The 17823-nt window shown below is 36.4% G+C and overlaps 1 protein-coding gene across 2 annotated transcripts in view; it reads left to right on the top strand.

Annotated features, from left to right (window-relative positions):
* Nucleotides 1–17823, top strand: part of GABRA2 (gamma-aminobutyric acid type A receptor subunit alpha2) — a 124906-nt gene that overhangs the window by 47733 nt on the left and 59350 nt on the right. For both annotated transcript variants that reach the window (XM_066385105.1, XM_066385106.1), the window contains exon 4: nucleotides 12077–12144. In XM_066385105.1, coding sequence (XP_066241202.1) covers nucleotides 12077–12144 — 68 coding nt within the window. The remainder of the gene's footprint in view (nucleotides 1–12076; nucleotides 12145–17823) is intronic.

Below are 17823 nucleotides of genomic sequence, written 5' to 3'. Positions count from 1 at the left end.
TATGCTAAATTTAGTTCAGACTATTTATAGATGTAAAGATAAATATTTTGATTTATTTCATATTTAAGTATAACAGGATTGGTAGGGCCTTACACTTGATCAGAATCTTATATACACTTAGAGTTGAACAAAAAGAAGAAGAAAGTAAATTCACTACTTAAGAGCCACATTTTCTAAAGAAAATATAAACTACGTGATTTTTTTTTTAGCTTTTGCTGATTTTATTTACTTTAATTTTTTCCTTTTAATTGAATTCATTGGGGTGACCCTGGTTAAGAAAATTATACAGATTTCAGGTGCACAATTATACAACACATCATCTGTACACCATATTGTGTGTTCATCACCTCAATGAATGATGAAATGACTGTTTTTAGGCTGTTGCTTTATATCATTCTATGATTATCTATGATAGTCCATGTTGTTCATATAGAGAAAATTGTTAGGAGTTTGTTATGTGTTGACTAGAGTGAAGGAACATATGACTATTTAAAAACTCATTAAGTTACAATGTGGTGGTTTATTTCATTTAAAGAGGTAAAAATTCCTAGAATCAACAAGAAGACTAATTAAATACCCCAGGAACGGTAAGGAAAAACTTTACAGAAAAACTTTTTTTTTTGAGATTGCTTTTTGAAGAACAAGGATTAAACGAGAAGACATTTTATATAGAGGAAAGGGCAACTACAAAGAAAGGATGAAGGAGGTGACAAGGAGTGTAATATGGCTAAGGTACACAGCATAGAATGGCACAAGAAAGGAAACAGACAAAGGTGATCATGAAAAGGTTGTATATGTCTTGCTATGATCTTTGAACTTGATCTACAAGCAAAGGAGCATCATTGAGAAAAAATTTGTTCTGATGAGAGATATCACACAATTTATAATCAGGATGGAACACGTTAGCAGTATTAAGGAAGGGAGGAGATAAGAGTTGGCAAAACTAGAGGCAGAAAGACTAAAGGCATTCTAGAGGCCCTTACCAGTTCAGATGGAGTAGAAAGGAAAATTCAAGAAATATGCAGAAAATATAACCAACAGTACCCAGGGAAAAATTAAAATGTAGAATATGAGTAAAAAGTTCAGACTGGGTATAAAATTTTGACAACTGACAAGATGATGATGCTTTTCACAAAGACTAGAAATAGGAAAGACTAGAAATTTTTTTTTTTTTTTCTGAAACTGGAAATGGGGAGAGACAGTCAGACAGACTCCTGCATGCACCCAACCGGGATCCACCCGGCACGCCCACCAGGGGGCGAAGCTGTGCCCACCAGGGGGCGATGCTCTGCCCCTACGGGGCGTCGCTCTGCTGCGACCAGAGCCACTCTAGCGCCTGGGGCAGAGGCCGAGGAGCCATCCCCAGTGCCCAGGCCATCTTTGCTCCAATGGAGCCTTGGCTGTGGGAGGGGAAGAGAAAGAGAGGAAGGAGAGGGGGAGGTGTGAAGAAGCAGATGGGCACTTCTCCTGTGTGCCCTGGCTGGGAATTGAACCCGGGACTTCTGCACGCCAGGCCGACACTCTACCACTGAGCCAACCGGCCAGGGAAGACTAGAAATTTTGAATGCTTGAAAATCGTGTCCTATATGAGCTTTTGAAATTCTTTGGGTTGTATTTTCAATATTAATTTTATTGCATTTAATAATGTTCTAGGCCCTGGCCAGTTGGCTCAGTGGTAAAGCATACTCCTGGCATGTGTGGATGTTCTGGGTTCGATTCGCAGTCAGGGCACACAGGAGAAGTGACCATCTGCTTCTCCATCCCTCCTCTATTTGTTATTAGCTCCTCCTCCCCCTTCTCGTTCTCTCTCTCTCTTACTCTCTCTCTTTCTCCCTCTCACTTCTCCTCTCTTAGCCATGGTTCAATTGATTTGAGTGAGTTGACCCTGGGCACTAATGATGGCTCAATGGCCTCTGCCCCAGGAGCTAAAATAGCTTGGTTGCCAAACAATGAAGCAACAGCCCCATATGGGCTGAGTATGGCCCAGCAGGGGGCTTGCCAGGTGGATCCCAGTAGGGGCACATATGAGAGTCTGTCTCTCTGCCTCCCCTCCTCTCACTTAATAAAAAACAAAACAAAACATAACTAATAAAAACAGAAAATTATTTTTCAATGCAAACAAAAATACTGTTGTTGATAGCAGTATTCTGTGGGTTGGTAAAATGATCATTAAAAAAAGTTAATTAGCATGCTAACTCATACACCATTTTTTAATAAAGAAAATGAATACAGCAAGATATTTTTCATCTCTTGATATTAGTATTATATATGAATTATATCTTAGTGTGTTAAGAATTCTCAATATATTGATTTATAAAATAATTTGTTATCTTAAAAGATAAAAGTTTAGGCCAGGGGTCCCCAAACTACGGCCCGCGGGCCACATGCGGCCCCCTGAGGCCATTTATCCGGCCCCCGCTGCACTTCCGGAAGGGGCACCTCTTTCATTGGTGGTCAGTGAGAGGAGCACATTGACCATCTCATTAGCCAAAAGCAGGCCCATAGTTCCCATTGAAATACTGGTCAGTTTGTTGATTTAAATTTACTTGTTCTTCATTTTAAATATTGTATTTGTTCCCATTTTGTTTTTTTACTTTAAAATAAGATATGTGCAGTGTGCATAGGGATTTGTTCATAGTTTTTTTTATAGTCCGGCCCTCCAACGGTCTGAGGGACAGTGAACTGGCCCCCTGTGTAAAAAGTTTGGGGACCCCTGGTTTAGGCCCTGGCCGGTTGGCTCAGCGGTAGAGCGTCCGCCTGGCGTGCGGGGGACCCGGGTTCGATTCCCGACCAGGGCACATAGGAGAAGTGCCCATTTGCTTCTCCACCCCCCCCTTCCTCTCTGTCTCTCTCTTCCCCTCCCGCAGCCAAGGCTCCATTGGAGCAAAGATGGCCTGGGTGCTGGGGATGGCTCCTTGGCCTCGGCCCCAGGCACTAGAGTGGCTCTGGTCCGGGCAGAGCGACCCCCCCCCCCCCCGAGGGGCAGAGCATCGCCCCCTGGTGGGCAGAGAGTCGCCCCTGGTAGGCGTGCCGGGTGGATCCCGGTCGGGCGCATGCGGGAGTCTGTCTGACTGTCTCTCCCCGTTTCCAGCTTCAGAAAAATACAAAAAAAAAAGATAAAAGTTTATTTTTTATTGGGTATAAGAATTTATCCTATTAATATGTATTTTGGAAGCAAAATGTAAGTTTATATCAGCATAGTTTTTATTTTAAATTCTTATAACTTAATTATTTTAAAATTTTTAAAATTGAATTTGTTAGGGTGACACTGGTCAACATAATTATACAAGTTTCAGGTGCCTAATTCTATAACACATCTTTGTACACTATATTGTGTGTTCATTCCCCCAAGTTACACTGCTGTCTGTGTCCATGAGTCTCTCTCTTTAACTTGTTTTTCTTTGTTTGTATTTTGCCCATGGGCATTTTTAACTAAATTTATTGGGATGATACTGGTTAACAGAGTTGAACAGGTTTCAGGTGCCCACTCCTATAACATATATCTGTACACCATATTGTGTATTCACCCCCTCCCCCCAATTCAACTTTATAACTTAATTAAACTAGTTTTTGTCAGTAGTTGTAGAACAGCATAGGATTTCCAGTTGATGACTGGTATGCTCCAGGTTGCTAACTAACTCAGGAATACTAGATCTGTAATAGTCTGTTTCTAGACTGAACTTTGGATTCTTAGTGTTTGAACATATCCCGTGTGCTCTTGGATGCCATCTTTAACAATTTGAAATGAGGTTGGATCTGTCGAATCTCCCTACAAGAGAATAAAACTTTTAATAGTAAGAGTAGTAACTTTACTTTTTACCTTGTCAGAGTCCCAGACTGAACATGGAACAATTGCTTGATGAAACATTACCTTGAGGAACATAAACTGCTTCTGGTATCACACACAGCTTCCCTTTGGAAACATTCTTTCCTTGTCTGTCAGTCTGGGAATGTCTCTGGACTGTACTTAGTAAACCCTTAGTAGCTATTTGTTAATTTAACCAAGCAGTCCCACTAAATCAATGGGACTCGGTGGATACTCAGTCTCCTCTTCCATTTCCATGTTGATTCCTTTATTATTGCTTTGGGGAAAGAGGTGTATTATCAGCTTCCTCACAAGAGTAAGCTAAATCATTAGGTAATGAAGAAACACATTTCAAAGAGAGAAAAGGCACTGCAAATCTTTTACCTTCTGATGGTTCTAGGGGCCAGAACAGTCCCGAGGTGTGTTAGGAATTGAGGTAGACCCTGAAGTGATTTCAAGGTTAAATTCACCCGCAACTAATGACTGTCATTTAGTTTCTCCTTTAAAAACTTTTTGTATCCTGTCCAAAGCATGTAGGCATCTTGAATCTTGATTATTGTTCAGGGTTTATAAATCAATGCATTTTCACTAGCAGGAAAAAAAATCAAAGTAAGGAAGGAAAACTGTAAGAACAAGCAATATATAAAAGATACAAAATTTAAAAAGCACTAGGAATCTTACACTAAGAGAAAATTTTGCTTATTCTATATATGGTGATATTTTGCAGTTCCATATCATCACAAAGAATCAAAGACCAAAAAATTAGAACTATAATGAAAAATGATTGTATCAACACATAATAAATAATGGCTTTATTATTGTTCTTTACTCTTCTTGTTTTTATCGACAATGTTTTTACCATTCAAATGCAACCCTGTATTGTTCAAGTCACCCTTTTTTGTCAAACATGCATTGAATTGTCTACTTTAAGGAAGATACTAGATAAGGTCCAGCATTTCTTTTGTGGTAGAATGGTGGCAAATATATTATTAACTTCAGAATTTTCAACTTTTAACAGGGAACACAAAGAACCATATACACAAATGTCACTTAATAAGTGTTCTTTGACTTTAGTGAAATTGATTGATGACATGTAAGTGTATGGGGAACATCTCAGGAAGCAAATTGTAGGTTGTTGTTGCTAAGACAGTAAAGCAAAACACAGCAATGACTAACTTGTCTTAAAATATGTGTATGGCACCATATTTTGGATGATGAGCAAAATTATTAGTATCCATAGTTTAATTTTACTGTTAATATTATAATTTATGTCATTATTAATATTGTTAATATCTAAATTAGTGGGGTGAGAATAATATAGTTTATTGCTTGTGTGGATACATGAATACATGTGTTTATGATTATTAAACACATGAATACATGTGTTTATGATTATTTTTCATCATAGAGTAAATGACTGATATTTATATCTGTGTTTGGTTTTGTGGAGACTCTAAGTTATGGATTAATTTGAGAAGTGATATCAGGAGGCACTAGCAGAGGGGTGGGAAGGTGACACAGGGAAGGACAAGGAGCCAAAACAGTGTGCACTAATGAGCACGTTACTGCTGAGGACAACTGAAGTTGAATCTCATTGAAGATCTCTGGAAAATGGTGTGGAACATGCCATAGAGTTACCTCCATGGAGATGGGAAGAAACCTGAGTTTTATTTCCTCCATCTCCCATCTGTCATTGGTTGATGGGTTTTCCCATGAGCACAAAGTTCTTTGCATTTCGGGTCTGCCCCACACAACCATGAAAACACTTAGAGAATCTGTATGGGAAATATTGCAGAAATTCTGTAAGGGAATATACTTGTATTGCATTTGTATGACAAAAATTAAATAACCTAGATGAAATGGACAAATATCTAGGAAAATGAAAAATATTAAAACTAACTAAAAAATAAATAGCAAACCTAAAAAGAGTCATACAAAGAAAAAGATTAAATTAGTAACAACAACAACAATAACTTCCCACAATGCAAAGACCAGGTTCATATGGCTTCACTGATGAATTTTGTCTTATATTTCAAGGAGAATAAACACCAATTATGCACAAAATCTCCTAAAAATATAAGAGAGAAGAACATGTCTCAGATCATTCTATTAGTTCAGTATACACTGATACTAAAATGAGACCAAGACATTAGAAGAAAACTGCAGACTAATATCCCTTATGAACACAGACACATGCTCTGCAATATACTAGCAAAATAAACACAGCAACATATAAGAAGTTATGCACCCAAACCAAGTGAGGTTTATCCAGATATGCAAAGTTGCTTTAATATATGAAAATAAATTGATGTAATGTGCCATATTAATAGAATAACGAGCTCATAACTCGTGATTTTCTGCATACATATATAAAAAGTATGTGACAAAATTCAACACCCATTCATGATTTTAAAAACAACAGCTATAAACTAAGCATAAGAGGAATTCTATTTACATGAAATATCTGGAATAGGTAAATCCATAGAAATAGAAACTGAATTAGTAATTGTCAGAACTTGCATAAAAAAAGGACAGGGAACCTGACCAGGCAGTGGCGCAGTGGATAGAGCATCGGACTGGGATGTGGAGGACCCAGGTTCGAGACCGCGGGGTCTCCAGCATAAGCGCGGGCTCATCCTCGTCTGGTTTGAGCAAAGCTCACCAGCTTGGACCCAAGGTTGCTGACTCGCAAGGGGTTACTCAGTCTGCTGAAGGCCCACGGTCAAGGCACATATGAGAAAGCAGTTAATGAACAACTAAGGTGTCGCAAGGAAAAACTGATGATTGATGCTTCTTATCTCTCTCTCGGTTCCTGTCTGTCTGTCTCTGTCTGTCCCTCTCTCTGACTCTCTCTCTGTCCCTGTAAAAAAAAGAAAAAAAAAAAGGACAGGAAGTAACTTATTTGGTGTAGGGTTTCTTTATGATGAAAAAAATTGTTTTAAGGTTAGAGAGTAGTGATGTTGTATAATTCTATACTAAAAAATGCTATATTTACACTTATAAAGTTGCATTATATATAATGTGAATTATATATATCTCAATAGCTCTTATAACAAAATATAATAAGAGACTGTAGGAATAAATGAGTGGAAGTAGTATTCCTATAGAGAGATGACGGTAACATTAAGAGTAATAGTGAGAGCTTTAAAAGATTAGAAGTAGTTGGATTATAGGTATCTTTGAGACTCAACCAGACTTACTATTTAAAAGAGAGACATTGTGAATGAAACCAAGATTTGTAGCCTAGAGGGTTAGAACAACAAAAAAAAATGATAAGGAAAATTGCAAGTACAATTGATTTTGGAAAGGAAAATTCATTTTATTTGGAACATGATGAGTCTGAGAAAATTAGTAGATAGCCAAGTGGAGATGTCAACTGGAGAGTTGGATATAGAAGTCCAGATTTTAGAAGAAAGCTTTGGACTGTAAATAAACATTCAAGAGTCCATGACTACATGAAACAAATTATCATGAACTAAATAAAGAGAACCTCAAAAATTAACATTAGGACATTCCAATATTAAAAAGTTGGGAGCATAACAGTAAAGGATTCAGAGAAGAAGCAACCAGTGAGATTAGAATAAAATCAAGAGATTGTGATGTTCAGAAACCAAGTGAAGAAAGTATTTCCAGGAAAACTGTATGCTTTCATAACTTATATCATTTCTGCATTTGCATATTTATTTGCTTTTTGGCTGATATCTCTCTTTACTAGGTTATTGTAAGTTCCATTATGATAATAAAAACCATGCCTACTTATTTAACAAAATTTATTAAGTCCTTACCAGGTAGTGATGCAGTGGATGGAGTGTTGAACTGGGATGCAGAAGATCCAGGTTTGAAACCCTGAGGTTGCCGGCTTGAGTGTGGACTCACCAGTTTGAGTGTAGGGTTGCTGGCTTGAGTGTGGGATTACAGACATGACCCCATGATCTCTGGTTTGAAGCCAAAGGTTTCTGGCTTGAAACCCAAGATAGCTCTGCTGTAGCTCCCTGGCCAAGGCATATATGAGAAATTAGTCAATGAATAAGGTGCTGCATTGAAGAATTTATGCTTCTCATCAATCTCCCTTCCTGTGTGTCTATTTCTGTTTGTCCCCTCTCTGTCACAAAAAAAAAAAAAAAAGAAAAGAAAAGAAAAGAAAAGAAAAAAGGAATATACTGATATCAGGGGTTACTCTGTGTTGGTGTTTTACTCTTCTGAATAAATAAAAATCTCAGTATTCATGTAGCCTAACTTCTAGTGGGAGGATATAGACTAGTAGTATTACCATATAGAACTTTCTGTAATCATGAAAATGGTCATCTATGCTATCCAATATTGTACCCAAAGTCATATGAGGATAAACTGTTAGTGTGGCTGAGAAACTATATTTTTAATTTTATTTGATTTTAGTCTATTAAAATTTATATTTATATAGCTGTGTGTGGCTTGTGTCTATCATATAGTATATATAAACAGCAAACAGTATCCATAATAAGTAAATGAACATAGAGCTAGGGATAGATAGGGAATGGTTGAAACTCAAACTAGCATTGTGAGGTAGACCTCACTAAAGAAATAAAAACCTATTTCTATGCTTAATTGTAATGAAAACTTTGCCCACCCATGAGGAACCATTGAAGAAACAAACATTATTACATAATTGCAAATATATGTCATTAATAAATTGTTGTACATAAAGACATGATTTTATTCTTGCCAAATGTTAAAAATGTTTGCTTTAGGCCCTGGCTGGTTGGCTCAGTGGTAGAGCGTCAGCCTGGTGTGTGGATGTCCTGGGTTTGATTCCCAGTCAGGGCACACAGGGGAAGCATCTGTTTGCTTCTCTACCCTCCTCTTCTCGCTTCTCTTTCTCTTTCTTCTCTCTAAACTGAATAAGTAAAATCTTTAAAAAAATAAACTTTAAAAACATTAAGTAAAATAAAAAATATATTTTTAAAAAGATATCAATATAAAATATTTTTACTTGAAGGTTGGTTTGTATATTATATTACCTAGTACAATTCAATTATTTATGACGTCATCTAATATTTTTGTATTTAAAAATTAAATTTTATATGGTGACATTGATCAATAAGAGTCTATAGGTTCAGATAAACATTTCTATAGCACTTGAACTGTTGATTGTGTTTTGTGCTCATCGCCCAAAGTCAAATCATTATTTATCACTGTGTATTTGTCCATCTTTATTCCCTTCCTCCTGCCCCAAATATTTTTAGAGCATTTATTTAATTTATTTATTTAATTGAATTTTATCGGGGTGACACTAGTTAATGTAATTATACAGATTTCAAGTGCCCAATTATACAACACATTTCTGTACATGGTATTATGTGTTCACCCACTCCCCAGGTCAAGTCTTTTTATCAAATTTTATTTGTAGTCATCACACTAAAATATTTCACTAATGCATACTGATTGTTTATAGCTATGGGTATCTATCTGTATGAAAATCTTCAGTCTCATTACCAGGAATTTTTTTTTTCAATCTGAGGTACATATTGGGTATTTCTGGTCCATGTGTTTCTTTCTAATTTTTCTTTTTCTGAACTTCCAAAGCAGAAGAATATCCCTTCCAATGCACATATTCTTTAGCAATGGTTATGAAGTCAAAATTTAAGGTAGCTTGACATATCTATCTTCTGCCTCTGCCTCTTTAGGTGTTGCTCTTACTTCTTAGAGCTTTGATAATAATCTTACTTTTTACTCTTTTTGATTCTTAGCTGGCACTTCCCTGGAGCCACTGGGGACTGATACTATTCCCCGTTACTCTTCACTTTCCATTTGGCACATAGCGGATGCTTTTCAAAGCCTTAAGCGTGAATATATTCACACATTTTTGTCATCTCTATTTTTCAACTTTACTATTTCAGACTAATGGGATAATTTCATTTGCCACTATTTGGATAAAGACCATCTTAACATTTTAGTTTCTCTGTTCTGTAGCATCTTAAATCAATATCTGTAATTACTAAAATATTTTTCTGTTGTTAATTGAATAAATGTGATAAAAAATTAATTTAGTGTGAATAAAAAACAAACAAACTTGGGTCCCATTTTCTTAATTTCTCTCTAGAAACATATATAATTTAGGTCCAGGACTAGCTAAATAATTTTTGAGACCCAGTCCAAGATGAAAATGCAGTGTCTTCTATTCAGAGATGATGAAGAATTTAAAAACTGCACAAACAGAACATTACACCAAATGCAGGGCGCTTCTGAGCACAGGGTCTTATGCGATTGCACTAGCTGAGTATCCAAGAAGCTGACCTGTATCAACCTTTGGAGTAGATGACAATAGAGAATTAGCTCTAAAATATATTTATGTTTCAAATCAGTTTTATAATAAATGTTCATAAATATTATTTTTATAATAAAATAGTATATAGATCTAATATAATTGAATGACTGTATTTATTTGGTACACTATAACTATATTTTTGGCACAGAGTGCTGTGAGTAAAAATATGTAGTTAATGACAAAACACTTTTATTTTAAATTTATTGTTCACTGTGGGTATAATGCTTTGTCTTACTCTGAGGGCTCAGGAGCCAGATTGCTTAGGTTCAAGTGTGGGTCTTCGGGTATAATTGCTTATATTTCTGAGCATGAATATATGTAGACATTAAGATCGTAAGAGAAAATAAATTTTATAGGTTTGTGATATATATTATTACATGTGAAGTATTCTGAAGAAGTCTACTCTGTTATTTCAAATTCTTTTTTTATTAATTTTAATGGGGTGACATTGATAAATCAGGGCACATATGTTCAGAGAAAACATCTTCAGATTATTTTGACATTTGATTATGTTGCATACCCCTCACCCAAAGTCAAATTGTCTTCTGTCACCTTCTATCTGGTTTTCTTTGTGCCCCTCCCCTCCCCCACTAATTCCCTCTTCTCTCCCCCCCGCCGTTACGCATCACATTCTTGTCCATGTCTCTGAGTCTCATTTTTATGTCCCATCTATGTATGGAATCATATAGTTCTTAGTTTTTTCTGATTTACTTATTTCACTCAGTATAATGTTATCAAGGTCCATCCATGTTATTGATGAGATATCACCTCACATCAGTCAGAATGGCGCTCATCAACAAAACAACACAGAATAAGTGCTGGCGAGGATATGGAGAAAAGGGAACCCTCTTGCACTGCTGGTAATACAGCCCAACTGTCCATCAGTGGATGAGTGGATTAAAAAGCTTTGGTACATATATACTATGGAATACTACTTAGCCACTGGATCAAATTCTTTTTATTTTTTAATTTAGCCTTTGTGGATACAATATCCCAGACTTAGTTTACTCTCTCTTTCATGGCTATGAATTAATATCCAGTACAATATCAAAACTTTTTCATGGTATTGTTTGTCTTAAATTAAAAATTTTACAGTTACTACTGTAGATAAGACATTCAGTCATGATGACTGAATTAATGATGCATTTTTTTTCTATAAGAACATTTAAAGGGTTTTTCTTTTAAAAAGTTTTCTTTGAGCTTCCCTCCCCCCCTCCATTAGTCTATTCAAAATCACCTGGTTAATAGAGCAATCCAATTAATCCTGTCACAGTTAATGCGTTATATAACTGTAGAATCAAATTCAATCCAATTAAAATGAATTCTATGTCTTAGCATTTCAGGCATTCTTAAACACATTTAAAAGCAAGCTTGTTTGGAAGTAATCCATTATGATTAATGTACGTTATTTTTATTTTTATGTCACTGAATTATAAATTGTTTTATATTTATATGAATTATATTTATTTGTCTTGCTTAACAACCTGTGCTTATTGAGAAGAGACTATAATTTATAATCTACAAACTAAATTTTTATTATCATGAAATACTATCTGAAGTATTTAGTTTAAGAATGAAATTCAGGACTATGTCAAATAATATCCATACTAACTATACTTTATTTTCAGTACTGGTGAAAATTCATTATAAGCTAGTTCAATTAAGACAGATCCCAAGAAAATTTTAAGTTTGAGAAATATGCTTACAGCAGAATGCTGTAGTCAGGTATAGTTTCTCATTAAGAAGACAGTAATAGTTCTAGGCATTTTGCATTTGAAATTGTGAAACTCTACAAAATAATTGAGCAATATAACTATTTTTGTTGTTCCTGAAAGTTGAAAAAAAAAGTAAAAGGAATATTCCTAAATATTAAACATTTTTTTAAACCATACCATGAATTTGACTCTTTCTCTCTCCTGTGCCTCTCATTATATAATATCTACATTCACCTCTTTTTCTTATATCAGACAGTATTACTGAAGTCTTCACTAACATCTATGTGACCAGCTTTGGCCCTGTCTCAGATACAGATATGGTGAGTTTTTCATTAAATAGCATTATTTTTACATTATATAATGCAAATTGGGGGGGGGGAATAAACAAGTATTTTTAGTGTTACAGGATTATGTGACTATGTCATGCCTATTTAGTTTAGCCAAATATCTGGACAGTTAAGGTTGTTAATACTTTTTTTTTTTGTATTTGTGGTGCACTATTTTGTCTCAGGTGTTCAGATTAGTCGTTTATATTTTATAGTCTTTTCAAAACTTGTATCACTAGCCTGATTTGTGGTGGTGCAGTGGATAAAGTATAGACCCAGAATGCTGAGGTTGCCAGTTTGAAACCCTTGGCTCACCTTGTCAAGGGACATATGAGAAGCAATCAATGAAAACTAAAATGAAAGCAACTAGGAGTTGATGCTCCTAACTCTCTATCTTTCCTTCCTTCCTGTCTCTCTAAAAATCAATAAATAAAAAATAATTAGAAAAATAAAACTTTGTATCACCAAAAAAAATTAAAGAGTTCAAAGTATTGGTGAGGATGTGAAGAAAATGGAACCTTGTACACTGTTGGTGTGGGTGTATAATTGTACAGCCACTGTAGAAAACACTACTGAGCTTCCTCAAAAATTTAAAAATATGATCCTTATGATGCAGTGATCCCACTTTTGGGTATATATCCAAAGGAAATGAAAACAAAATCTAAAAGAGATGTCTGCACCCCCATGTTCATTACAGCATTATTCACAGTAATCAATAGATAGAAATATGGTATATATACACAGTGGAATATTATTCAGCCATGAGAAATAACACAATTCTGCCATTGCTACTAGGTGGATAGATCTTGAGGGATTATGCTAAGTAAATTAATAGAGAAACACAAATTCCACATGTGTTACTTATATGTGAAATTAAGAAAAAAACTCATAGAAACAGAATAAAAATGTACTTGCCAAGGTCTTGGGGCGCAGGGATAAGGAGGGGCTGATCTAAGTGTGCAAACTATCAGCTACAAGATAAATGAGGTTTGAAGGTCTAATGTAAAACAAGGTGACTATAGTTGATACCACTGTATTTTACAACTGAAATTTGCTAAAAGAATAAAACTTAAATGTTGTCACACACACAAAAGATAAATATTTGAAGTGATGGATGTGCTACTTACCTACATGGAAGATTCTTTCACAGTGTATATATATATGTTAAGTTACCACAATGATACTTCAAATATCTTACCATTTTATTTGTCATTTATACTACAATAAATATAAGTTTTTTAAAGGGAAGGAGAAGAAATTGTGATCATTTTACTAGTATTTCCATGTAGGACTTTCTATCAGACATTTGTTGGGAAATGTATATATTTTTATAAATTGTGAATTCTGATACAGTCCTATGGAATTCTTTCTGGTCATGTCAGATTTTCTATTTTATTTCCATCTTTACTCACCTGGTTTACTTAGTCTTACCAATACATTACTTGGAGGAAGCCTGATTAATTGCAAGACCACCAAATGAGCATCTACTCACTCTATCATCAGAGTCTGGTTGGAGGAAAGGATCCTTAACAATAACTTGAACTTTCATATAATTAATTATTAACTGGTATAAGTGGATAAATAATAAAGCAGGGTAAAAGAAGAAAAAGCAGTACAGAATTCACAAATGTAGAAGATTGCGTCTACCCCCAGGGGTAAAGCACGGTGAACAAGGAAGACACTAAGGACTTGGCAGAGAGCCCTGCCTCGCAAGGCTGTGATTCAGAGCTCCTTGGAGAAAATTCTGCTGCTCCAGGAGTATACAGCTGCTGCTGGGAAAGAAACATGGGGGTACTGACTGAAGCTCACTTGCGAGAATATCCTGCCTGGTGGCTGAAAAGTCACTGCATGCCGATCTTTTGAAGGAATGCTGAAGAATGACAATGTACCTGAACCATGAAGAGAAGAAGAAAAAGCCCCCTTCTCTTGCTGTGACATCAGAACATCCCTCCAGGAACCTCTATTGACAAAGGCTAACTGTGCCAGCTGACAAAGGAGCAATATTTACAGGGTCCTCTGTAGTGTCACCAAGAAAGGGAAGGGAGGTGGATTTGGAGCTGAGAGGCAAATACACTGATAAATGTTTCACATACTAATGTGTGAAACGAGGAAGGTTTTGAGTAAGAGACAAGAGACAGTTTGATCATTCAGTAGGTACTGTTCTTTATTTGTCCAAACCTAAGGAAGCATGATGGAGCTAGGGGAAATGAAAGTTGTATTATCTATATATAGATGTAACACACACGTAATACAAATATACACACTTCCCATATTGTAAATCTATGCGTGAAAGCAGAGCTCAATTAAAAATAAAAACATGTATGTATTTGGTGTAAAGAAGAAATTTGGTCTTCCTCTGATGATCAAATGAAGTGATTTTCAATCTTCTTTTATCTGGAAAGCAAGACGATGAAGGCAAGTTTGAATTTAGGTTGGTACCCATGGCCAGGTCACGAAACAAAGCTTGTCAATAATACTTTAAAAAGAAAGAAATTTATTTTGATGGGAAGAGAAAATATAACCATATCTTTATCAACCATACATAAAAGGTGGCTCACAAAAGCAATTAGTTAATGGGGAAAAAAAAAAGTAAAGAATAAATTTAATTTCACTTTCAGCAGCTTAGCAGATACAGTAATTTCTATGCAGTGTGCATACTGAGTAGCAAGACCTAAACCCCTAAGTCATCCTGTTCAGGTCAGTGATGTAAATTTGTTGTGACACTAGCCTGAGAGGAAAAAGCAGCATAGCAAAAAGAATTAAGAACCAGAAGAAGAAACACACCACGCACACACACACACACACACACACACATACGCACACACACACGCACATACACGCACGCAAACTGCATCTCAGAATCATTAAGCAGTGTAACTCTCTAAAGAAAGTTGCAGGTCTAAGTTATAATTAAAGTTTCTAATAACAGTATCTGCAATTAAGCTTAAAATCTTTTATTTCAACATTTAAAAATTCATACGTAAGAAGGTAAATAAACTTTAGAATGTACAAAGAGCTGACAACTGACAAAATTGTGGTAAGCAAGTGTATCTTAGCAATTTATAACTCACTCCTCGTTATTTTATCTCTGGTTTCCATATCAGATGACTTTTGCCATATTAATAAACAGGTTCACATGCCTGCATATTCTAAAGACATAAGTGGTATAACCACAAATTATTACACCACAACCTAGGCGATAAACCTCTGCTCAAATGGTTGTCTCTTGCAGTATTAGGTATTAAGGTTAGAACTAGAAGAGTTAAAACTTTGAAGTCATCTCAGCATTTCTTATCCAAAGTTTATGGTTAGTCTATATTAAGAAGCAAGCAGGCAGATAAGTGATGGCCTTGATTTATTGATCATATTGCTTTTGATTTCTACGTTTCTACCTTATCAAAACACATCTGCAGTATTTCTTAGATTCCCCAAAAGCTATTGGATTGTTACGTAGTTTGGTAGTTAACAACCTAGAAAGGTTTGGAGATTTATTATAAGTCAATAGTAGGTCAGACATGGACAGTGGACTTAGCTGTTTACCTTCATCAGAAGTAGTCACTTGTAAATGTAAGCTAAAGAAACCTGCTACAAATAGGGTAAGTATTCTATATCAAAAGTAAAAACATAATGTTTACTCCTTTTATAGCTGGCATGTAGATATTAATTATTAGGAGATTATTGATATTTTGGAAAGATAAAAATTAGATTTGTGAAACATTCTTTTATTCAGCCAATGTTTTTTAGCACGCTCCTAGAACTTTAAAAAATGTTTCTGAAAATGAGACTCAAAACCCTTGCCTTGGAATTACTTCAAGTTTTTATTAAAAGTTACTTCCTAAGCCCCTTTTAAAATCTGCGTAATCATAATTTTCAATTGTGGGGTATGACAGTCTGTATTTTAAAAGAATAAGTTATTATTAGTATAGGGTGAAGTCTTGAGGGGTTGGGAGAACGGTGCCCCCATTCACTCGGATATGGGATAAGTTGATTTTTGTTTTGGTATTTTGGGGACAAGTATTTATGTTTTGGACACACTGAGCCGGTGTGAAATTTTATTTAGAGATGTTTAGGTAGCAGGCATAGCTCTGGAGCTCAGGAGGGGGGCTTAGCTAATTTGGTGAGTCATCTGGTGATAGGTGAAATCATAGGCACACATAAACGTGTATGGAAAAACTAGCATGAAATGGTCATCATACTTTCAGAGAAACTTTAGAAAACAAGAGGTTAAAATTGATTGCATAGGAGACGAGAAGCAACCATGGATGTTCACCAAAATAAAGGGGCCTTTTGTTTCTCTAAGCTAAACTATGCTTTGAGGCCCTGGCCGGTTGGCTCAGTGGTAGAGCATCGGCCTGGCATGCAGGAGTCCCAGGTTCGATTCCTGGCCAGGGCACACAGGAGAAGCGCCCATCTGCCTCTCCACCCCTCCCCCTCTCCTTTATCTCTGTCTCTCTCTTCCCCTCCCACAGCCAAGGCTCCACTGGAGCAAAGTTGACCCGGGCTCTGAGGATGGTTCTATGGACTCTGCCTCAGGCACTAGAATGGCTCTGGTTGCAACAGAGTGATGCCCCAGATGGGCAGAGCATCACCCCCTGGTGGGCATGCCGGGTGGATCCCGGTCGGACGCATGTGGGAGTCTGTCTGACTGCCTCCCCGTTTCCAGCTTCAGAAAAATACAAAAAATATATATAATAATAATAATAAAAATAAACTGTGCTTTGACCCTTAACAACAAAATCTGAAGACCATTGCCTTTTAGTCCTTATCAGATGCAATGACGTGCAGTAGTCAGGTATCTTTTTCACTTACAGCCCTTAGTCAAAGCAAGATATGGTTCATTTGGTAATGGAATGAATCCATAGGTTTTGCTTACAGTAAAACCTCACCTACAGAATGGGGTACAATTCCACATAAGAGTGAAAATAAAGGTAGTTTCACTAGTGTGATTCCATCACTTTTCATCTTGCAGGAGAGATGGTTATGGGAACTAAGTACAATGAATCATAAAGTCTCTTGACTTCTTCAGAAAAGAAGCATTCTCTACCACCCTTCCATTCTTTTAGTATAAACTAGATAATAAACAGCTATGATTTCAGAACAGAAAGTGATTTTTTTAAAATAAAAATTACATGTTCTTTCTCCACGTTGCCAGGATAGAATTGGTCTGTTTGAGAAGGCCACACTAAACTTGTATGACTTAATTAAGAATAATAGATAGCCCTGGCTGGTTGGCTCAGTGATAGAGTGTTGGCCCGGTGTTTGGATGTCTTGGGTTAGATTCCTGGTAGGGGCACACAGGAGAAGCGCCCATCTGCTTCTCCACCTTTTCCCCTCTCCTTCCTCTCTATCTCTCTCTTCTCCACCTGCAGCCAAGGCTCTATTGGAGCACAGTTGGCCCGGGCACTGAGGACAGGTCCATGGCCTATGCCTCAGGCGCTAGAATAGCTCCAGCCACAATGGAGCAATGCCTCAGATGGGCAGAGCATTGCCCCCTGGTGGGCATGCCAGGTGGTTCCCAGTCGGGCACATGAGGGAGTCTGACTGCCTCCTGCTTCTAACTTTGGAAAAATACAAAAAAAAAAAAAAAAAAGGATAATAGATATTATCCATAGGTGTCAGTCTCATACATTTTCCAGGAGATATCATTACATGTAGCTCATTGGCAGATTCCAT

The sequence above is a fragment of the Saccopteryx leptura genome, chromosome 5, assembly GCF_036850995.1.
Source record: "Saccopteryx leptura isolate mSacLep1 chromosome 5, mSacLep1_pri_phased_curated, whole genome shotgun sequence".
NCBI lineage: Eukaryota > Metazoa > Chordata > Mammalia > Chiroptera > Emballonuridae > Saccopteryx > Saccopteryx leptura.
The sequence above is the reverse complement of the archived record's forward strand: the minus strand, read 5'-3'. Positions and strand labels throughout refer to the sequence as shown.